Source organism: Salvelinus alpinus, chromosome 5, assembly GCF_045679555.1.
Source record: "Salvelinus alpinus chromosome 5, SLU_Salpinus.1, whole genome shotgun sequence".
NCBI lineage: Eukaryota > Metazoa > Chordata > Actinopteri > Salmoniformes > Salmonidae > Salvelinus > Salvelinus alpinus.
The window spans coordinates 16393708-16416974 of NC_092090.1; the positions used below are offsets into that span (position 1 = coordinate 16393708).

A 23267-nucleotide genomic window follows, 5' to 3' on the forward strand; every position below is an offset into this window, starting at 1 on the left:
GTGGTAACGCGAGTGCAAGCAGTTGCTCCCGACACCACTTGGGTACACTGCAGCCTCCACCGAGAGGCTCTTGCTGCCAAGGGAATGCCGGACAGCTTGAAAGACGTTTTGGACACTACAGTGAAAATGGTTAACTTTGTTAAAGCAAGGCCCCTGAACTCGTGTATTTTCTGCATTATGCAATGATATGGGCAGCGACCATGTAACGCTTTTACAACATACAGAAGTGCGCTGGTTATCAAGGGGCAAAGTATTGACTTTTTTTTTTTAAATTGAGAGACGAGCTTAAAGTTTTCTTTACTGACCATAATTTTCACTTGTCTGACCACTTGCACGAGTTTCTCACACAACTGGCCTATCTGGGTGATGTTTTTTCCTCGCCTGAATGATCTGAATCTAGGATTACAGGAGCTCTCCACAACTATATTCAATGTGAGGGACAAAATTGAGGCTATGATTAAGAAGTTGGACCTCCTTTCTGTCTGCATTAACAAGGACAACACACAGGTCTTTCCATCATTGTATATTTTGTGTGCAAATGAATTCAAGCTTACGGACAATGTCAAATGTGATATAGCGAAGCACCTGAGTGAGCTGGGTGCGCAATTACACAGGTTCGTTATCCCTTTCATGCCATGCCTCCAGTCCACTTACCGATTTCTGAACAAGAGAGCCTCATCGAAATTGCAACAAGCGGTTCTGTGAAAATGTAATTTAATCAGAAGCCACTGACAGATTTCTGAATAGAGCTGAGCTCAGCTTCTTGTCAAATCGCACTGTTAAGACACTGATGCCCTTTGCAACCATGTACCTATATGAGAGTGGATTATCGTCCCTCACTAGCATGAAAACTAAATACAGGCAAAGACTGTGTGTGGAAAATGATTTAATACCGAGACTCTCTCCAATACAACCCAACATTGCAGAGTTAGGTGCATCCTTTCAAGCACACCTTTCTCATTAACCTGTGGTGAGTTATTCACAATTATTGATGAACAAATAAGGTTTTAAATGTAAGATGGTTAAATAAAGAGCAAAATTATTGATTATTATTATTATTATTATTTGTGCCCTGGTCCTATAAGAGCTCTTTGTCACTTCCCACGAGCCGGGTTGTGACAAAAACTCACACTCATTCTTGTGCCTGTCTTTCAAAGACCCTAATGGGTGAAATAGAAGATGCAGGTCAACACAAGGGATGGTCCATGTCATTACACAAGTTTCTTTTCACTCAGATTATACTGAAGTAGACAAGAATTACCAACCCTTTCAAATGGACGTATACAATGATTTGTATCATATACTGTAAAGTGTTGTACCATGCAAATATGTCTTAGAGGCTACATGCATTTGATTGTATAGCTGTGATACAGTTATGGGGCCAAAAATGATGGGAACTGAGTGAAATAAGAAAACTATGCAAACTGTATCTGGTTAACTGACATGTGTTGAAGAAAGGATCATCAGTTAGAGGCATTCCATCAACTGTGTAGAGGCACACAGCTTTAGAGTTCTCAATGCCCTCTTGGTGACAGATCCTTAGCATCAGGTCTTCAACTGTGTTTGTAGCAGGATCCATGTCTGCATTCAAAATTGTACAAAAGGGAGTAAGGATAGTTAGTGATGTGATGCTTTCTCCCCTCTTTCCTATAAGGACTACATAAAGATGATGTATGTCTCACCTCTGATCTCTTTTAGCTCAGGACAGTGGGGGTATGTGTACCACAGTTGGAAAGACTCCATTAGTTTTTGTACAGGCATCGCTTGCTGTGGCACTCTGAGTCTTTGGATGAAATCTTTCATTTTTTCAAAGCGATTCTTCTCTACTTGACTGAAACCTGTTAGTAAATAAGTGGCATTGGACAAGTTGAATGCATGTCTATTGTGAGTGAGACAACCATTTATTATTATTTTTTTTTAATAGTGAATTTACATATGACCAATCAGAACAGTTTACATATGAACAAGCAGAACAGTTTACATATGACTAAGCAAAACTGTTTACAGTGGAATAATGCAGTTGTTGGCATGATGGGATACTTTAAATCACCTGAGTCAGTAACCGGTCTGTGACCTTACCCATTTTGTCCAAATCTTCACCATTTACGCCATCGGTGAAATCTCTCTCATCTTGGACACCCAAAGTGAGGAATTTGTGGTGGTAGGCGTCCAGTCTGTGCTGCTGGAGAAGGTTGTATATTGTATCCATCTGAATAGAACAATCAGGTCAGACATCAAATATTTTGAGAACTAGTTTTGGCACAAGACTTTTCCTCTCTGCCAAATAATGCTCTGCACCAAGAAGAATAAATAACGTTCCTAGTTTGTAATTGACTTGAGAAAAACAAAGAAAGAATGGGGATTGTATAATGTCAATGTCTCTTTATTCTCTAGAGAACTGGCGTTTCTTCACAAACTAAAATGTTTATTTATTACTGTTAATTTAAATGTATGAATATGCCTCCAACCTGCACTGCACACCTTAATCACTGGATATTTACTTAGTAATGGCTGTGACGATAGCTTTGACTGTTTGTGGGCCCGTTTAAGTCCTCCGCCTCATGTTCTGGAGTAGCCAAACTGAGTTTTATTTAGACATTAGTTTAATTAAGACAAACTGAGTTTTATTAAGACATTACACATATAGCTCTGGAGCAGCTCACACACCTGAGGTGTATTCACTAGGAACCAAACAGAAGCAAATGGAACGAAACTGGGAGGGACCTACCTGAATTTGTCCAATAGAAACTCTTATTTTTCGTTGCAAAACGTTTTGGACTAATGATTACACAACTGATTAAACATATTGCATTCTAAACTGAAGCCCATGATAAGCCGTTTTTGGAGTCAAGTGTGTTGGTAGAGTGTGGCAATAAAGTGCGTCAATCAGACCCCTGGGGATGGTTGTTCAAAAGTTATCGGATAGGATTAGAATAGTTTTTTTTACAAAACTGAAAAATTGGATTCTGATCCTCCGGATAGGGATAAGGAATTGGTCATCCAATCTGACCTTTAAATCAGGGATTGTAGGTCATTTAGCATTTTTCAAAACTCAAAGGTAGTGATTAGGATAGTTTTGATCCCAAAAATCTGGATTATCTCGATTCCACTAGGAAGGTGGATTTAGAAAGGTGAAAGGCACTACAACCAAGAAATATCAATGTAACTCAGGGGATGTTTATCAAAAACATTCTTCCATCTGAAAACCAAAGGTTCATTATGTTAAATGTCCCCGAGCTGACAAGGTAAAAATCTGTCATTCTGCCCCTGAACAAGGCAGTTAACCCACTGTTCCCCAGTAGGCCATCATTGTAAATAAGAATGTGTTCTTAACTGGCTTGCCTAGTTTTTTTTTTAAAAGGTACAAAAATAAATAAAATTGACTGCAGTATAGGTAAGCCAATGTGGTCAGTTGTTATATTGAGAAGTGTCAAATAAATACATCCATTTACTTATAAGTGAAATGCAGACTACTATTTTGAATCAAGGTACCTTATTCATGTAGTTTAACTCATGTCTGTTTCTCTATGACAATGAAGAAGTATTAACACAATCTGTCCAGTAGATGGCGAGGTGTAGGCCTGTTCAAAGCACTGAACATCTGGATTCTGTGACCTTGATATTGTAGTATCCGGATCAGAATGATCCTATCCAATTATTTTCTGGAAAATCGGCTCAAAAACAGACAGATCGATTTGGTCCTGGATAGGAAAAATGAGGATTACAGAATCCGGATCATTCTGATCGCCCAAAATGTTTTGAAAAACCGTCCCGAGGACTGGAGTTTGCCCATCCCTGGTCTGGAGAATGCCAGGCTGTGCCTAAACCAAGCCTTACGTTGGTCTGGTGTGCATTAGTATTACCGGCCTATATGGCATGTCATTATTTTTCATGTTGACATTATGAATCAATTATATTAAATGTGTGCATTTTTACAGTGAGTTTAGCTGGCTAAATATGACCACTTTGAGCGCGCGCTAAAGTTAGCTAGCTACGCATCGTCAGGCCCAGCCAAGTAATAATGGACAACTTTTTCAGGACTGTGCAATAATACTCACCTTTACACATTGAAGGCCTGCCATTGGGTGACAGGAGCTATATAGCTATGCCTACTCAGTCGGTTACATTTACACTACGGAGAAGACACTTTTGGTAGCTGGGTTCAGCAGCCGCTCGTCTTCAACACAGTATCGACGTTTTTGGGGAACTTTTTTTGTAACTACGTTTTGATTTCCGCATTTCTGCACTTGTTTTACTGTTAGGTGTTCTAGCACCATCTGCTGGAAATGTGGCGGATTGATCACCAGGGAACTCCTGTCATGATTCCAGTTTGTCTTTACACGGTGCACACAGGCCAGTCGAAGAGCAGTCCAGTTCCATCTGCGCTGCACTGCAACAGAAAAATAGGATCCGTCTTTAGGACTACTTGGCGCTTCACGGATGGTGAATTATTCTGGCGAACGTCTATTGAATAGCAATTGTTTTGGTTGTAAGGAAATTCCTTTTTCATTATTTTTTATTTTCTCATAATGTCTGCCACTGAAGAGAGGTAAGAATTGCTGATATTGTTGATGGTTTAATTTGCGGAGCAGATTGATTACATGATTTGGACAACATTTAGCAAATATATTCATTAATATTGCAAACTTAATGTATGGTGAAATATGCTGCTGTCTAAAAACAGGAATATCTTACTTTCTACAGAGCAACAACACTTTTGCAGCTATTCTGTTGGTGTAATTCCTACAATAATTAATGCTGTTTTTTTAAGGGTGAGATTGTGCACTTCAACAGATTGTTCTATTACAGATAGCTAGCTACTTAAAGTGATCGTTATTTGAAGTTTAAAAAAAAAAAAATCCTGTGACCTGTGTATCTGATAATAATGACTCGTGTAGGTCACCAGGTATAATATCAAATTTGTGGAAAGTACATGCATTCAAAACAGGGATAAGGCCAACATCTGTAGACAGACAGTCTGAAACCCGTGTTGCCCATTGTTCCTCAAAACAGTGCATCATGCATGCCTCAGGCATCACTTTTATTGACTACTGGCTCAACAGCTTGGTTTGAATGATTAATGAACCACTATCCAATGATAAAATATCAATAGCAAATCCATCTCCATTTTACATCACTGACACATAGTTTTGTTCTTTGCATAGAGCAGTTTCTTTGCATCATTTTTTCCTACAATCTCTTTTTTTAAACGTTACAAGCATTTCGCTACACCCGCAATAACATCTGCTAAACATGTGTATGTGACCAATACAATTTGATTTGATACACAGCACATAGTAGGGCTATGAGAATCTCTGCAACAGCACAATTCCAGCCACCGGATCTGTTCCTGTTACACAACCGCTGCTTTATACAGACTCCTCCCCCCTAGAGAATTAGATAAGCCACTCAGAAATAGTACCCTTGCTTGAATGGATAGTAGACTCTCTCCTCCCACAGTGCAGCACACTGAGATGCTGTTAATAACATGTGGGTGGTCAGTTAGATAGTTAGATGGACCTGAGCCCTACTTTTCTAGAAAGTTCTATAGGTGTCTTGTTGTGATGTATTTTCAGTATACAGCACAGGAGGTTGGTGGCACCTTAATTGGGAAGGACGGACTCGTGGTAATGGCTGGAGTGGAGTCAGTGGAATGGTATCAAACACATTTGTTTGATGCCATTCCATTTGCTCCGTTCCAGACATTATTATGAGCCGTCCTCCCCGTCAGCAGCCTCCACTGGTATATAGGTCAGGTTAGAGGTTACATGTCCACTAGCACACACTAGGTCATGGTTTCCTAGCCAGGCTCTTAATTCCTGACCTAATTCCCTCTCTGCCAGTGAGCTGTAAATAATGAGTTTTTTAAAGGTTGGTTTAGTACAATAATAGAAACATGTTATAGTTTTGAGTGTGCATGCCAAATGTGGGGTGTTTTGAGTGAACAAACTCTGCTGACATTCTTCATTACATTTTTAATTGGAAGTACAATAGGCTACGTAGCTTTAATCCCAGCCTGCATATACAGTACAATAGCACTCTGAGGTGAAAGGCTTTTTTTGTCAGGCTAGTGTCTCTACTGTTTTTATGTGAACAGGTACCCTATGCTAACTGACCATCCTATCCAAAGCCACTTATATTACAATAACTTTAGCATGACTTACCCAACCTCACCTTGTTGCTCTGTGTACCGCCAGTCCCATGTTGGTGTCATATATGGGTTGCTCCAAACGCCAGGCTCCAGGGCCTCTGTGGTGCTCCTGATGCCCCTCACCCACCGCTGAAGATCCCAGGTGGGCGAGGGACTGGCAGGGATCCCCCTCTCCATGTGCTCCTTCACAAAGTGAGTCCCTATAGGGCCCCATCCCAATAGCCAAACAATGTATTATTCCTCCATTGAAGTTATCAATCAAAGATCTAAGAGAATTGGATTGGTTAAAGAAACTTGAATTTCACTAATCCAAACACATAGGTCATAAGGGAAGAAATTAGGAAGGATGTCTGTTTTAATAACCATGAGGATTTTCCAAAGATGAATGTTACAAATTAGCACATTTTGGCAAAAGATACATTGCATCTTACTGTTTAGCTTTATATCCTTTATAAGCCCACAGGCCCTTCACTTGATCTATGCGCCATCTACCATTTGAAAGACTGCAGTCAGTTTACATGGTCTGTTTAGCTACTTGTTAACATGTTCAGGGATGTGGGTCACTGTGTCAGGCGCCAAAACCCACTCTCATTAACCCAGAAAGCTAGTGAACCACAAAATGCCACGAGCCCAAAGACACTCAGCATTCCTACACACACCCAAAAGCATGCTCTTAAAGTTAGGTTAATCCTTGCTACTTTTAGTAGTGAACAAGTGACACTTGTACACAAGGACAAGTTTCATCCTAGACTGCCTGGAATGACTCAAAATGGGAGAACAGGCAGAGAATGGCTTGAATATTGCTATGTGTAATTTACAGGTTAATGTCGCTATGTGTACAGGTTAATGTCACTATGTGTATAGGTTAATATCGCTATGTGTACATGTTAATGTCACTATGTGTACAGGTGAATGTCAGTCACTGTGTCGATCAAACAGCAATGGTGAAGAGAGTAATTCTGCTGTAGGTCCATTGGTTAGAAAATATTACGCTCATAGGCAATAATCATAACAACAGGAATCCCTTATTTGAGATAGATGCTAGATCAGGCTAAAGTGTAACCTACCTAGTTCCTACATAGAAAGCTGACAAAGACATATGTAATGGGTCGAAACCTTGTCCATCTAATAACTGTGGAAGTTCTGTATCGAACAGTGTGCCAACACGTTTTGCATCCCTCTCTCAGGATGGAAGGCTGACAGTGACCCAGGTGACCTCTGTACGTGGATCGCTCCCCATCCTGCACTTTCACTACCAGCTGACCGAGCAACGCAATGCATGCTGGGAGACTATGTTCACCTCAGACAGCCTCTTCCTGGAGATCCCAGAGGGGTCACTCCCTGAGGGCAGCAAAGAGGGGTGAGGAGGAACTGCCATCTATCCTCGCTGGCTTAATAATCATGGATACATACAGCTGTTATAATCATGCATTATGCCATCAGTAAGGCTGGAATTAAGTCTAAAAAAATACATTTTAAAGATTTTAAATGAAAAAACGTGCACTTTCAAACAACAGCAAACAACAAATTATTATTTACAATGATGGCCTTCCAAGAGACAAAAGGCCTCCTGCGGGGACGGGGGCTGGGATTAGAAATACAAATGTAGCACAAAACACGCATCACGACAAGAGAGACCACTACATAAAGAGAGACCTAAGACAACAACACAACATGACAACACAACATGACAACACAGCATGGCAGCAACACATGACAACACAGCATGGTAGCAACACAACATGACAACACAGCATGGTAGCAACACAACATGACAACATGGTAGTAGCACAACATGGTGGCAGCACAAACATGGTACAAGCATTGTTGGACACAGACAACAGCACAAAGGGCAAAAAGGTAGAGACAACAATACAGCACCTGAAGCAGCCACAAGTGTCAGTAAGAGTGTCCATGATTGAGTCTTCAAATGTAGTGATGGAGATAAAACGGTCCAGTTTTTGCAGCTCGTTCCAAATGGTACAGAACATCTAGCCGCTCGAGAGCACCCTTACCTGCCGATCTATAAATTACGTCTCCGTAATCTAGCATGGGTAGGATGGTCATCTGAATCAGGGTTAGTTTGGCAGCTGGGGTGAGGAGCGATTGCGATAGAGGAAACCAAGTCTAGATTTAACCTTAGCCTGCAGCTTGGATATGTGCTGTACTGGGTGGAGCCCCAGAGGACTACTTTGGGAGAATCCTGCACATTACAGTGTACATGAGTATGGAAGGGAACACAAAGGAGCAACACTTACATTTGAGATACACCCCTATCTTCTTTCCCCTCTTCTCTCTTATCAGACTCACCAGTCTCCTCGTGTTCTCGGAAGAAAAGTTACGAGTCAGCCATGTGTTTCTGTGGTTCTCCAAAAGCAGAGTGGATCAAGGTATGTCGAAGTCTAGACACATTTTCTTTCATGTGTACTGCATACATCTGGCCCTTCTTTGGACACTGTTTTAACAAACCTCCAAACGAGCATCAATGCCATACAACACTCCGTCCGTGGCCTCCAACTGCTCTTAAACGATAGTAAAACCGCTCGCTGCCCGTACCCGCCCCCCCGACTAGCATCACTACTCTGGACGGTTCTGACTTAGAATATGTGGACAACTACAAGTACCTAGGTGTCTGGCTAGACTGTAAACTCTCCTTCCAGACTCACATTAAACATCTCAAATCCAAAATTACATCTAGAATCGGCTTCCAATTTCACAAAACAAAGCCTCCTTCACTCACGCTGCCAAACATACCCTCGTAAAACTGTCATTTGTCATTTATAAAATAGCCTCCAACACTCTACTCAGCAAACTGGATGCAGTCTATCAGAGTGCCATCCGTTTTGTCACCAAAGCCCCATATACCACCCACCACTGCGACTTGTATGCTCTCGTCGGCTGGCCCTCGCTACATATTCATCGCCAGACCCACTGGCTCCAGGTCATCTATGAGTCTATGCTAGGTAAAGCTCTTCCTTATCTCAGCTCACTGGTCACAATAACAACACCCACCCATAGCACGCGCTCCAACAGGTATATTTCACTGGTCATCCCCAAAGCCAACACCTCCTTTGGCTGCCTTCCCTTCCAGTTCTCTGTTGCCAATGACTGGAACGAATTGCAAAAAATCACCGAAGTTGGAGACTTATATTTCCCTCACTAACTTTAAACATCAGCTATCTGAGCAGCTAACCGATTCACTGCAGCTGTACATAGCCCATCTGTAAATAGCCCATCCAATCTACCTACCTCATCCCCATATTGTTTTTATTTACTTTTCTGCTCTTTTGTACACCAGTATTTCTACTTGCACATCATCATCTGCACATATATCACTCCAGTGTTAATTTGCTAAATTGTAATTATTTTGCTACTATGGCCTATTTATTGCCTTACCTCCTCACGCCATTTGCACACACTGTATATAGACTTTATTTTTTTTTCTATTGTGTTATTGACTGTACGCTTGTTTATTCCATGTGTTGTTTGTGCCGCACTGCTTTGCTTTATCTTGGCCAGGTCGCAGTTGTAAATGAGAACTTGTTCTCAACTAGCCTACCTGGTTAAATAAAGGTGAAATATATATATATTTTTTAAAATGGGCTTTATATTAGACACATTCAATTAGTTAAATGATTTATTGATAAAAATGAATGTCACGTTAGTGACCTCTAACCGTACTGGTGTTAAAAAAAACATCAGGAATAATGCAAAGTGCACACTAACATTGAAAAAGGGAAACTGAATTTAGACACTGTCTGAACAGTCACGTTAACAATCCTATGTTTTCTACATCTTTCCAGCACTCCTTACCAGGACTTTCCACTACATAGGATTTGAGATTGTGAAACCAGGCCACCCTCTGATACCACCCCGAGCAGACCTTGTGTTTTTGGGCTACTCCATGAGTCCAACATGCCCGGAGTCAGAGGAAGATTGATGTTTGGGTTGATCAGGAGGGGATTACTCATCTGTTGCTCTGACCCAATAGTCTCTTTTCCATGCCTACCTGACCTTTGTTATGTTTTTTTCCTGTGGTGGTGATAGATAGGAAACAAGGAAAGGAAGCTATTTAAGCATATTGGAACAAGACCCGTCTCTCTCTCTCTGCACTTCTCATATGTACTGCTGTAGTCATGACAGAGAGCAAGCCATTCATTCTGTAGACCTCTTTGGTGATAGAACCTTCAAGGAGATAACCAAAAAGATTGATCCTATTAGGCAGCTGCGTTCTTGACATCTTGCATGTTGTCGCCTGTGTGGCTCAGTTGGTAGAGCAGGGTTGTGGGTTCGATTCCCCCAGGGGAACAGTATGAAAAAATATGCACTCTCTACTGTAAGTCTCTCTGGATAAAAGCATCTGCTAAATGACTAAACTGTAAATGTTGCCACAGTTTCTAGTACAAGTGGGACACTCAGTGCTAAAAATATTAACGTAAACTCCACAGTGCAGCTAAAGGTGAGGGACTGTAATAATATAAAACTACAGTGCACTGGAAGAGGGGGCTAAGGGCAATATGGCACATAATATTGGAATCTAGATGTCTGGATAATTAAATTATGGGTACGCTTTCAGAACTATTTCTTTGACTGAACCGCTGCAACAAATGTATTTTAAAGTGCAAATGTCTCCGTTGTCTTGAATTGAGTGATTGATCCATGTAAACTCCCATTATTGACATGCAGACTTCAAAACTAGTTAAGTCAGTGACAATACATCACTTAACTGTAATGTTGCTCACGCTTACAGGTTTAGCAGAGGTCAGGGGAGCACTTAACACAGACTGTGTACTGGACTCACTTTCCATTCTGCTTGTGCATTCAGTTGAGAAGATTAGCCTGCACATGTGAAAGCAAGAACCTACATTCCCCTGTAGCTGATTCAACTTACGTACTACGCACACACTCTCTTCCTACTTTTTAAACTATTGTGTCCTAGAATTTCTATATACATTTTAGATTTCCATGTTCATGTAATGACACTAAAGATGGAATAAAATTCCTGTTATACCTCTGTTCTTGTCTATTGTGTTTTGGCACTTAGCACTAGTTAACAGCCCATGTGTAATGATGTGAATCCAATTATATTGGTTGTTCTAAGTGAAACAAGCTGAACTTAATAACAAGTGCTTTAAAACGTTTTGCTACCGTTTTCCCTACTGAACATGACCCAGCTCACAACAGTGAAATTCTCAAAACAATCAGGACATACCCTGTGGCATTAATCTTTCCCTTGCCTTGGCTTTTGAGAAGTCTGCCTGGATACACAATAGTTATCACACCATAATGACACTAGAGATTCTATCAGCACATTTGGTTTCAATGTTTTAATAAAGAAAAAGACAAACAAGCGCGTAACACATTACGGGATTTTTAGGAAAGTATGAATTCTAAATACGTGTTTATTTGTCCTTCTCCTTCTGTTCTTTGTCTTTCTTGTCCTTCTCGGCCTTGGCCTCTTCAGCCTCGTGTCGTTTGATCAGCTCCTCCACCTCTTTCTGTTTCAGCACCTTGATCTTGGTCTTTCCGTCTTCTCGCGTCAGGGTGGCTATTTCCACTGGGGAGGTCAAGAACTCCATGAGTCATACAGTCTATGTTCATATCTCAGGCTGCATTACAGACGTATCGCTTAATATGCATATCTCTAGACACATATTTATTATATACATTATGTGTGCATCATGTTCAACAGCTGATGACGTCTAACGTTTTAGACATCATCATCACTAGCCTACTCTCCATAGAACAGCTGTGAATTAGGATAACACTGTCCCACTCTATACAACATCTCCAGTCTGTGTTTACTCAGTGTGCTCCAAGGCAGGACGGGCTCAGGAGTTGTTTAGAACGGTGATGTCAGGTGTAGAGCTTACCTTTCTCCGCCGAGAGCTTGCTGACGTCCATGGTCTTGTTCAGGACTTTGACGGCCAACGCCAGGGCAGAGGACAGCGACATCTCACCCTCTTTGAAATCCTGCTTCAACATGGACACTGCAGCCTGGGGGCGAAGAAGACATGATGATTTATACAAACGTGTGGGTCTAATTCTGAATGCGGATTGGTTAAAATCGTTTTTCAGCCGGTGTCTATTCCACAAGTTACCACAGGCTAAAACCTCATTATCACTCGATGAGATAATTGTGTCTATTTTCATTGAGAGGGAGTAGGCCACTTAGGCAGCCATAACTCTGACATCCAGCAAAGGGGCTGAATTATTGAAATATTATGCCATAAAAGTATCAGCTATATGTTAATTTCCCAGTCAACACTGTAGCACCATCTACTGTAACGTTTCACGTCGTTACTTTGTGGCAATGCTGCTGCCAAAACATGTGTGCATTGTGCCAATGTTGATGACAGCAAACAGACTTACCGCACTATTGTTGCCGATGCAAGTAGCCTTCCAGCCTCCATAGTTCCCACTGGGGTCACTCTGGTACAGCTGGAAGCCGTAGTGTTTGTCCCAGCCCATGTACAGCAGAGACACTCCAAACGGCCTCTTCCCTGAAGACACACAACACATCAAATACAATCAAACCTGTGCTTACTCTAACTGTACTCTAATGACTCTGGTATGTTCTTTCCCACACAGCCCTTTGGTCCAATATGGTTTCAGCAACAGTGTAACCAGGGTAGTGTTTACTAGAGAACCCAACTGAGGTGTTTGTGTCATTTGTCTTATAGCTAACCTCCAAACTGTGTGTAGGCCTGTTTGATGTCACACAACGCTGTCACCAACTGCTCACAGGGGATTGGCTCCTGGTACTGCAGTAGATATCTGTGTGAATTAAATAACACATAAACATTATCTGTCAGATAAACAGACACGGTGCTAGATTACTAGAGGTGCCTTGTTGGTCTTGCACTAACACTGTACATTGCTTGGTATACAAATTAATTAACAAATGGATCACAGGTAGAGACCGTGGACTTTACTACCCAACGTACCTCTGTGCTATTAGCCTCAGCTCATTGGTTAGAACGTTAGCATCGGAGGTGATTCCGGCAACACTGCAAGCCATGTCTCTGAAAGGATAAAGGTTACGACACCAAATCACAGAGCAGCCCATGGGTATAATGTAGCAGCATGTCTGACATCACCCCAGCTTCAGAGTAGGAGTGCTGATCTAGGATCAGTTTAGCCTTTCTGATCATAATAATGCAGACCTGATCCTAGATCAACACTCCAAGTCTTGAGACGCTTTATGAGAAGATCCTGATCTGCAGTGCTACATATAAGCCTGGCAGGAGAGACTATGGTCATACTCACTCATTGAGCTTGTAGATTTTCTCTGAGAAGAAAACCTCATCAAGCAGCTTGTGGATGTTCCGCCTCTCTGCAGCCAACAGCACTCCGTCATTGGCTAAAATCCCAAGACATGAGCCGGCGTGGCCAATAGCCTCCATGGCATACTCCACCTGATATAAGCGTCCTGTAAAACAGCAACAATGATTTGTTATGTCTGACATGGTTGCTCAGAGGAGAACACTTGACAATATAGTCTTGAATGTGATGGTAACATTGATTATGAAAATCGTTATTAGAAAGATAACACTTGCCTTCAGGTGAGAAAATGGTAGTCCGGGAATCATATCTACGAGACTACAAAAACAAATAAGTGTCAATTTCCCAAGAAAGCTCCCAAGTAAAAAAAGTTGCAAGGTAGTCATGCATCATATTAAACATGTACAGGTAAGTGCCAAAATAAAGGAAACACTTGAGTAAATGAGAGATACAAGGTATATTGAAAGCAGGTGCTTCAACCCAGATGTGGTTCCCGAGTTAATTAAGCAAATAAAATGTACCCAGTTTTTTGGGCTACCATGGCTAGAAGAGATCTCAGTGACTGAAAGAGAAGTCTCAAAGGAGCATAGGGGGTTTAAAGTGTGTGTGTCTCAGTCACCAGATCTCAACCCAATTGAACACTAATGGGAGATTCTGGAGATTCTTACGGGAGATTCTGGAGAAGTGCCTGAGACCACCATTAAACAAAACACCAAATGATGGAAGTTCTCATAGAAGTATGGTGTCACATCCCTCCAATAGAGTTCCAGACACTTGTAGAATCTATCCCATGGCGCATTGCTGCTGTTCTGGCAGCTCGTGGTGGTCCAGCGCCCTATTAAAGTTGCACTATGAAGAAATCGCTCCGCCATTTCCTGGTTGCTAAAACGCTAATCGTTCGCCTAATTTTAGTGTAGAGCCCTCAAACTCAACTCTGGACCTCGACGCCAGTTTCACTACTATTTTTTCCCCATTGTTGCTCTCTGGTCAGGGACTGATTTAGACCTGGGACACCAGGTGGGTGCAGCTAATTATCAGGTATAACAGAAAACCAGCAGGCTCCAGACCTCGTAGGGCAAGAGTTGAATATCCCTGGTGTAGAGAATCAATGTACCATCTAAACCACTGTGAAATATATTTTCCATAACCAAAAATATTGTATTTTCAGCTGTTTGAAACTGGCACAAAACAGAAAGTAAAAGATGCAAAAACAAAACTTAACGAAAAAATCTTTGAAATAGCGCACATAGAACAGATCTACTGCTTCTTAGACTTGCTTTGAAATAGAATGATAAATCTATAACTCACATTTCTGTGAATTTGGTCGGGTCGCCCAAAAAGTTACATATTGCCACTTTAAGACACTATGTTGGTGTTTCCTTTATTTTTGAAGTTACTTGCACATTACAGATAGCGACGTTAACGTAGCTAGCTACTTACCATGATTCAGCCTGCCTGTAAAATAAAACCTGCGAAACAAATAATTCCAATAATATTAATGAAGTTCCATAACGCAAAGCTCAAAACAATAAGTACTGCTGTCAAATGAGGGCATGGCAAATCATGACTACTGTTTATTAGACAGGGGCTGGTAAGTTCGCGAACTATATTTGATTAAAGTATAGCTAGCTAGCCAATTAGAAAGTTAACATATAGCTACAGTAGTAGCTCAATTAGCTAGAGTAGCAAACATTAGCGAAGTAACATTAAAGTTAGTTCATTCATACAAGGCAAATGTTAAACAGAAATATGCTTGCTAGCTAGCATGCTAACCCTTAGCTAGCTATCTTCACAATGACTGAGAGGCTAGCTGACTTTTGGCGCCGTTTTAACAAGAAATCACGTTTTGGCAATATATGAGATTTCTATAGTAAACATGTGGTTAAACAGACAGGAATATAAAACAGGTATTTACCTTAGCTAGCGTGATGTTGTAGTTTGTTGCTGACACACCGCTGTGAAGCTAGCAAGAATAACTAAGAACTTCCGGGTCCCGTATTTGTGGAGTCCTTCAGAATAAAAGTTCCATCCTATATACTTTGTAAATGAATAATTACGGTGAAAATGTGCACAATTATCAATATATTTTATACTAGTTATCATACAAAGAAAAATGTAAAGTATTTCTATAAGATATGTAATTTATTTATTTTTTCAAGCCTAAATAGTTAACAATGGTTTTTTTGTGTGTACTCCTATCATTTATTGCATACAAAATCCGTACAAAATTATCTGTACTCTGTCTCGCAGTAATAGGGTGTCCATTCTATTCAGGAGCACTTTTAGTTTCCAAATCCACAGAGTTTACACCCAGAAGAGCGCCACTGCTCATTTTGCGGGCCCTATAGAGTGGCCCATCAACTTAAAACCAATAATTTATTTATATTGTACGTACATATTGCACAATAAACAATTATCTGTAGGTTGTGTCACAGTAGAATGGGGGGGGGGCATTCTACTCAGGAACACTTCTAGTTTCCTCTCGGTGTAAACCAGTGGAGGCTATTCAGAGGAGGAAGGGAAGGACCATCCTCCTCAATGAATTTCAACAAAATAAAAATTGTTTAACATTAAATGTATCATTTTTAGAAAGAACTATACTAAATATATTCACGTCACCAAATAATCTATGAAAACACACTGTTTTGCAATGAAGGTCTACAGTAGCCTCAGCAGCTCTCTGCAGGGTAGCGCCATGGTGTAGCCAGAGGACAGCTAGCTTCTGTCCTCCTCTGGGTACATTGACTTCAATACAAAACCTTGGAGGCTCATGGTTCTCACCCTCTTCCATAGACTTACACAGTAATTATGACAACTTCTGAACAATGTCCTCCAACCTATCAGATCTCTTGCAGCATGAACTGACATGTTGTCCACCCAATCAAAGGATCAGAGAATGAATCTAGTAGTGAAAGCATAAAATACAGCTAGCTAGCACTGCAGTGCATAAAATGTTGTGAGTAGTTATTAGTAACTACTGTTTTTGGTTTGGCGTCAAATAAGCCACTCTTTATGTGTTATTTGCCGAATCTCAGTTTTCCATGTGGGTTTTATGATGTAATGTCAACTTTATACATTTATATCCCGGGAACATTCAATTTCCAACTCACCCACAGCAATTCTCCATAAATCTGCTGTGGATTACCCAGAATGCCATACCTTTATCACTCAGTGTATTATACAATGTAAACACACTAATCTACCAGGAGGTGGCATAATACCCATTTTATGCAGGAATTTAACAATTCAATTACACCGTTACAGAGGCAAGAGTGTGCAAGGCGTTATTGAATGTGGCACTGTCTGTCACCTTGATTACTCTAATTTCTCTCGACCAGTGCGCCTACAATTTAATTTGTAGGCTAGGTTGAAGCAACCTCATGATGGGTATAGGGAAAATGTGACTATCATGTAGTAACCTAAACCTATCGATGTTACATTGAGCTGTGTGAATGGAATATGAATAACAGCCATCCAATATGCTGTAATAGAAATAAGGCCATGCTCATTAAAAAAATACGTTTTCCCTCATCTTAAAGGTAAACTGTGTTGATTTGGAAACTAAAAGTGAGTAGAATGGACCTCCTTTTTACTGCGACACAACGTACAGATAATTGTGTACGGTGCAATATGTATTGCCAGTATGAAAAAAAGATTGGATTCAAACTGATTGCCCACTTTAAGGGCTGATTAGCAGCGACGCTCCTCTCGTGTAATGCCGCGTTCACAACAACGGGGAACTCTGAAAAATACGAGGGCAAATCAAGTCCCATTTATTTTGAACCAACTGAAGTCGGAAGTCGGAGATTTCACTTTTGTATATTATCTACTTCACTTGCTTTGGAAATGTTAACATATGCCAAAGAAGCCCCTTGAAATGATTTCCGAGTTCCCGAGTTGTTTCGAACGCGGCACAAACTGTGGATTTGGAAATTAAAAGTGTTCCTGAGTAGAATGGACCCCCTTTTACTGCGACACAAAGCACATAAAATTGTGTACTACTGTGCAGTATGTTCAATATGAAAAACTTACTGAATATTATGCAATACAAATGGACTAATTAACAATGGGATTTAAACGTGTTTTCTAAAGTTGATTATTGTAATTATACGAAATATATATATTGTTATTACTATTATTATTAATAGTAGAATAAATCATGTTTTGTTATTTGTATTACGTTTGTTACCATGATAACTATCTAATAATCATTTTTTTTAATGCTGTTAACTATAATGTCAATTCTAAACATTTATTTGTGCTATGAAGGCGATTAACTTTATTACATTTTTCATATTGTTAAACAAAATTCTAACTCTGCTAACGTTTCCTCATAAAATGTTACGTTTTCATTGCGGGACTTTCATTTTGAAGGAAAATCGCCGAGGTTACGGCCTTATTCTTGCTAGGTTTTGCTTATTCTTGTTGGCTGAATGGAGGTCTGACACACGGGGCATAGAGTTTAGAAAAATCTATCTCATTGGCAATGAACCGGTCTAAGAAAATACCTTATAGCGCCATCTATCGTCAAGGTGGTGTCTCTCTGTGGTAGCGCAGTACAGTGGAGGAGAAAAGTTCAATTATTACAAAACCCCCTCGCTTGCTGAGCAAAACGAAAAAACGCCACCTGCTGGAAACCACAAATGTTTTTCCCAGTTAACCCTCTCGCGTTGCCTCTTCCTCTGGTTTAGTTCTCCAACATACCATCAAATCATAACCCGGACAGATATCTCTAAATTCGGTATCGCTTTCCTCACCTGCTGATATGACATTGCTATTCCGACTATGTACATAATATTTTGATATACATTTGTCCAACGAGGTAAGTTAAAGGTTGCTTGTTTCAAATAGTTAACGGTTAGCCTGCTCGCTAGCAAGGAAATCAACCAACGCATAGCTGGCTAGCTAGCGATAGCTAGTGACTGGATGCATTATTATTGGCCAGCTAGCTAGCCAATTTGTGGTTACATACAGTCTGACCTACTGTTTACACATGCACAAGTATTCAACCTGTGCATTGTTAGTTAGCTACTATTTCAGTGTTATTTCCGGATTGCGTGATTGACAATAGGCTCTTTGGTTTAGGGAACATTGTGTCCTGTGACCTGCAACTAGCAGTAGCTTGTCATGTTAGCGCATAACTACTTCAGTTAGAGAGCACATTGAAATTCCCCATCAATGCGCGATCTGTTTTTACCTTGTCAGGCATTTGATAACATGGTCATGACTGCTACGAAGCAGTACAGTGTGTGTATGATCTTTGATCCTTCCTAACACAAACCCAGTCAGTTTAGACATCGCTCATTTCCCAAGGAGACTTGGGAGATAATGAGTGACACACCACACAACACAGGCCTTGTTTTCTGATGTAGTAGTTTGTGAATCATTGTCATGACACTGGTACAACCTTCAGACCTAATGCCATCTTTAATTCATTCAAAGTTGATGCATTCCAACGTTGTGCTACCTCTTGGAGGAAACCGTTGACAGTGTTGTGTGGTCTGTATTTCCCCAGGTAGAGGCTAGTCTGATGAGGGGGCTCTCCAGAAAGGCAGGATGCAACAGAACAGGAACATCCAGATCATTGAATGGGAGGACCTGGACAAGAGGAAGTTCTACTCCTTCGGGGTATTCATGACCATGACCATCCGGGCCACCGTCTACCCGGCCACCCTCATCCGCACCAGGCTGCAAGTGCAGAAGGGCAAGTCGCTCTACAACGGGACCTTTGATGCCTTCTTCAAGATCCTGCGGGCCGAGGGCGTGCGGGGCCTCTACCGCGGCTTCATGGTCAACACCTTCACTCTCATATCGGGCCAGGCTTACATCACCACCTACGAGCTGGTGAGGAAATACGTCTCCAACTATTCCAAGGACAATACCGTCAAGTCTCTGGTGGCTGGTGGCGCGGCGTCCCTGGTCGCACAAACCATCACTGTCCCCATAGACGTGATTTCCCAGCAGCTGATGATGCAGGGCCAAGGGAAGCACCTGACTCGCTTCCGGGTCAAGCTCAAAACGGAGGCCGACGGGAAGACCAAAATGGCATTTGGCCAAACCAGGAACATGATTGCTCAGATCTTTGCGGCCGACGGTTTCCGAGGCTTCTACAGGGGATATGTGGCCTCCCTTCTAACATACATCCCAAATAGCGCGGTCTGGTGGCCTTTTTATCACTTTTACGCAGGTAAAAAGGAGTGTTTGTTTACAAGGATATTTATCCAAGGATCGAGTTCCCGGACACAGGTTAAGCCTGGTCCTGGACAAAGCGCTTCATTGAGCTTTGAGTCCTGGATTAAGTTTAATCCGGGAAACCGGCCCTTAATGTTATTATTACTATTTTCTTCAAGAAGAGTCGGAGATTAATAATGTCATATATCTTTATAGTCTATATAGTCAACATACATTGTCTATAAGTAGCATTTCAAAGCACAAATCTTCCACAACGTTTCACAGAACAGCTATCCAAAATGGCGCCCAGTGACTGCCCTCATCTACTACTCCAAGCCATGGCCGGACCACTAGCTGCTGCGACTGCATCCACTGTCACCAACCCCATGGATGTGGTCAGAGCTAGAGTGCAGGTAGAGTGCAACTTCAGCTAAATGCACTAGTGGAATGTAATGGGGTAAAGGGTCTGTTTGGATAGCCACATGTGGCCATCATTGGGGCCACTGTTTTCTCTAACAGATGTTAGTGGCACAGAGTCTAATCAGGGATAGGCAACCCTGGTCATGGAGTGCCATAGGCACATATTTTTTTTCTCGATTCAACAAAATCCTGCAGTGGCTGTTGCACTCCACGACCAGAGTTTCCTACCCCGGGTCTAAATCCTGGCATAGCAAATCGAATTTTACACAAAAAAATGAACATGAATAAATATTTTTGTAACAACAGCCTTGTGTGGGTGGCAGGTTGAAGGCAGGACCTCCGTCATCGAGACGTTCAGGCACCTGCTGGCAGAGGAGGGATTCTGGGGTATGACCAAAGGGCTGTCTGCACGCATCATATCCTCCATTCCTACCGCCATCGTTATGGTCGTGGGCTACGAAACCCTCAAGAGAGTGAGCTTGAGACCGGAGCTGGTCGACTCCAGACACTGGTAGAGGACATTAGCACCCAATCCCAAATCGACCCCTAGCCCAAACCCCCTATGCCCAGGTGAGGGGGTTAGGGGATAGGGTTTACCAATATGGAAATAGCTACAAATTTCTCACTTGAATTTTCACCACATTGTATATACAATCATAGGGGGTAAGGGACACAGATTGATTTGCGATTGGAAATTGTTGTTGTGGCCCTGATTCCAATTTGGCCTCTAGAGCTCCCCTGACCTCACCACTGCATAGGTGATAGCAATAGAGCACAATATTGGCCCAGGGACTGAAATGGAACTGGGCCAACAAGCTCTGGCTGCTTCTATTCCTTAATGGCTTCCTTGTCCTTATCATTTTGTTTGCCTTTTAAACTACTGCTGCCTTTTAGTGGGGATTTTATCTTAAGTTGTAGGTGAATGAAGGGACAGTAGTTTGAGATTTGATGTCATTACAATGTGTAATTTGTGACCGGTGCTGAGCGATTAACCGAAATGTTGGTTATTTTTCGTTTTTTAAACAACTAATTGACCAATGTCTGTTGAATTATTTGAATTCCATTTACTTGTTTTTTTGTCTGAGCGCTATGCACAGTTTTTCTAGCGATAAATCAGATCAAGCCCGAACTGTGCAATGGAGTTGTAGTTTCCAACAGGCTAATATTCTACATAGTTTAGCGCAGAAAACACGGTAGTCAACTACAATGACCATAATCCATTGCGTGCCTACTTGTCTGGTCTGAGACAGAAGAACGAGATCAGGAGGGATAGAAAACAGTGGCATAGTGAGGCATCTACCTGAAAATAAATTATCCAAGATTGATAGTTGGTTTTCAGCAGTCATAAAAGCATGCCTTGTTTACTTTGAAGAACTACTCAAATAGTGATTTTGTCAGACAGCATGGCCAGCAGCTCTGTAAAGATGAGATGACTTGGAATGAAATAACGTCATCAAATAGGCTGAAAACAAATGAAATATTGAATTAAAGTCGTGAATAAATGATGCTTAATAAGTGATAAGCAGTAATGGGCAGTCACTACTGTCATGGGACTTTTAATTGTTTTACTCTGTGTTACAGTATTCAAACCACATAATACGCAGTGCATTTAATGTAAAAAAATTAATAATTAAATAAAACTATAATTTTTTAAATAACCAAACTGACCTCAAAAAGTAATCGCTCAGCACTAGTTGGTTCCTTCGGTATAAACACTGAACTGATCCATCACTTCTAATGTATTTCTACTGTCTTAGTAATAGGATAGATGCTCTTAAATCTGTTTATAGCTGCCCTCTGTAGCCTTTATCAGGTTTAGTCCTAGGAGGTAGCAACAGCAAATTGCATACACAAGTTCAGCTCAAACACACAGGACAAAACAACCAATTAGGGCACATGTTCCTCTTCTTCTTTGACTTTTCACTTGCAAAGACCCTCCCCTTTAGTCCTCCCAACCTAATCTCGTCCACCCAGCCAGCTCTCTAGCAATTGAGCCTGGGGTCAGACAAGGTTACTCCCAGCACAAAATAAAGAAGTCGGTAGAGTCACGTTATTTAACAGAAATCTAGGCTATGGAGGGTAGATGTAAATGATACAATTATTATATTAGAAGTAGTACATATAACTTTGGGGAGTTTAGGGCAGCCATCTTATTGTGAATAAAAAAAAGATGTGATGTGATCCTGTAAATGATACTGTTAAAGCACATTGTTTCCAATTGTCTTCACCTCAACTCCAATATTCAATAGTTTGACCCTGGTATTTACCATTGCTGCTGTGGCAATATTAGCAATATTCAACTAATGTTGTACTGAACAATCAAGGTTGTTGGCCAATTGTGAAACGCTAACTGTTGTAGTTTAAAATGTTGAGTAAATGACTTTTCTGCTGGTTTCAGGGTTGGTACTTTGGGAGGGATTTATTGTTAGTGTGCTGGACCACCAGGGAAGTGCTCTTTAAAGGAAGCCATGTGAGATGAGGACTCCAGGCAGAGAACAAGACGAGGCCCTTTGTGTATTGTGGCAGTAAACCTCTGAGTGCAATCTATGTATTAACTTAATCACTTCCAGCTCAAACGTGTGGTTGCACAATGTACATTTCTTTGAATTTATCAATATATTATTGTCTTAAAAGAAAATGTTCTGAAGTTATTTATTGAAAAAAGATTTGTATTTTCATATTTCTCTGGACAATAGCAAAGCAAAGGTTCAAACTATACTGAAGAAAAATATAAACGCAACAATTGAAAAGATTTTACTGAGTGATATGACTGGAAATACAGGTATGCATCTGTTAGTCAGAAACCTTTAAATAAATGGGTCTCACAATGGGCCTCAGGATCTCGTCACGGTGTTTCTGTGTATTCAAATTGTCATCGATAAAATGCAATTGTGTTCGTTGTCCGTACCTTATGCATGCCCATACCGTAACCTCACCCCCACCATGAGGCACTCTGTTCATAACGTTGACATCAGCTAACTGCTCACCGACGTGACGCCATACACGTGGTCTGCGGTTGTGAGGCCAATTGGACGTACTGCCAAATTCTCTAAAACGATGTTGAAGGTTTTTGGTAGAGAAATTAACATTAAAGTATCTGGCAACAGCTCTGGTGGACATTCCTGCTGTCAGCATGCCAAGTACACACTCCCTCAACTTGAGACATCTGTGGCATTGTGTTGTGTGACAAAATGGCACATTTTATAGTGGCCTTTTATTGTCCCCGGCACAAGGTGCACCT

General features: G+C 41.2%; 3 protein-coding genes and 1 pseudogene across 3 annotated transcripts; 2 read left to right on the forward strand and 2 right to left on the reverse strand.

Moving 5' to 3' along the window:
• Positions 1-871: 871 nt before the first annotated feature.
• On the reverse strand, positions 872-4218 carry LOC139575619 (uncharacterized). The gene is made up of 5 exons (XM_071400773.1): positions 4059-4218; positions 2080-2209; positions 1683-1838; positions 1444-1581; positions 872-1160 (listed from the first exon to the last, which is right to left on the reverse strand). Exons 1-5 carry the CDS (start codon positions 4080-4082, stop codon positions 976-978), a joined length of 633 nt encoding a protein of 210 aa, XP_071256874.1. The 5' UTR covers positions 4083-4218; the 3' UTR covers positions 872-975.
• A 48-nt stretch (positions 4219-4266) lies between these two features.
• LOC139575618 (ornithine decarboxylase antizyme 2-like) lies at positions 4267-11166 on the forward strand (annotated as a pseudogene).
• Positions 11167-11463: 297 nt separating this feature from the next.
• LOC139575617 (proteasome subunit alpha type-4-like) lies at positions 11464-15482 on the reverse strand. Its single transcript, XM_071400772.1, has 9 exons — positions 15351-15482; positions 14876-14904; positions 13711-13753; positions 13421-13583; positions 13099-13176; positions 12840-12928; positions 12524-12654; positions 12025-12148; positions 11464-11708 (listed from the first exon to the last, which is right to left on the reverse strand). The coding sequence occupies exons 2-9, from the start codon at positions 14876-14878 to the stop codon at positions 11554-11556; spliced, it is 786 nt and encodes a 261-aa protein (XP_071256873.1). The 5' UTR covers positions 14879-14904; positions 15351-15482; the 3' UTR covers positions 11464-11553.
• A 2570-nt stretch (positions 15483-18052) lies between these two features.
• slc25a44b (solute carrier family 25 member 44b) lies at positions 18053-22664 on the forward strand. The gene is made up of 4 exons (XM_071399886.1): positions 18053-18257; positions 18951-19622; positions 19892-20019; positions 20350-22664. Exons 2-4 carry the CDS (start codon positions 18992-18994, stop codon positions 20539-20541), a joined length of 951 nt encoding a protein of 316 aa, XP_071255987.1. The 5' UTR covers positions 18053-18257; positions 18951-18991; the 3' UTR covers positions 20542-22664.
• The last annotated feature ends 603 nt before the right edge of the window (positions 22665-23267 follow it).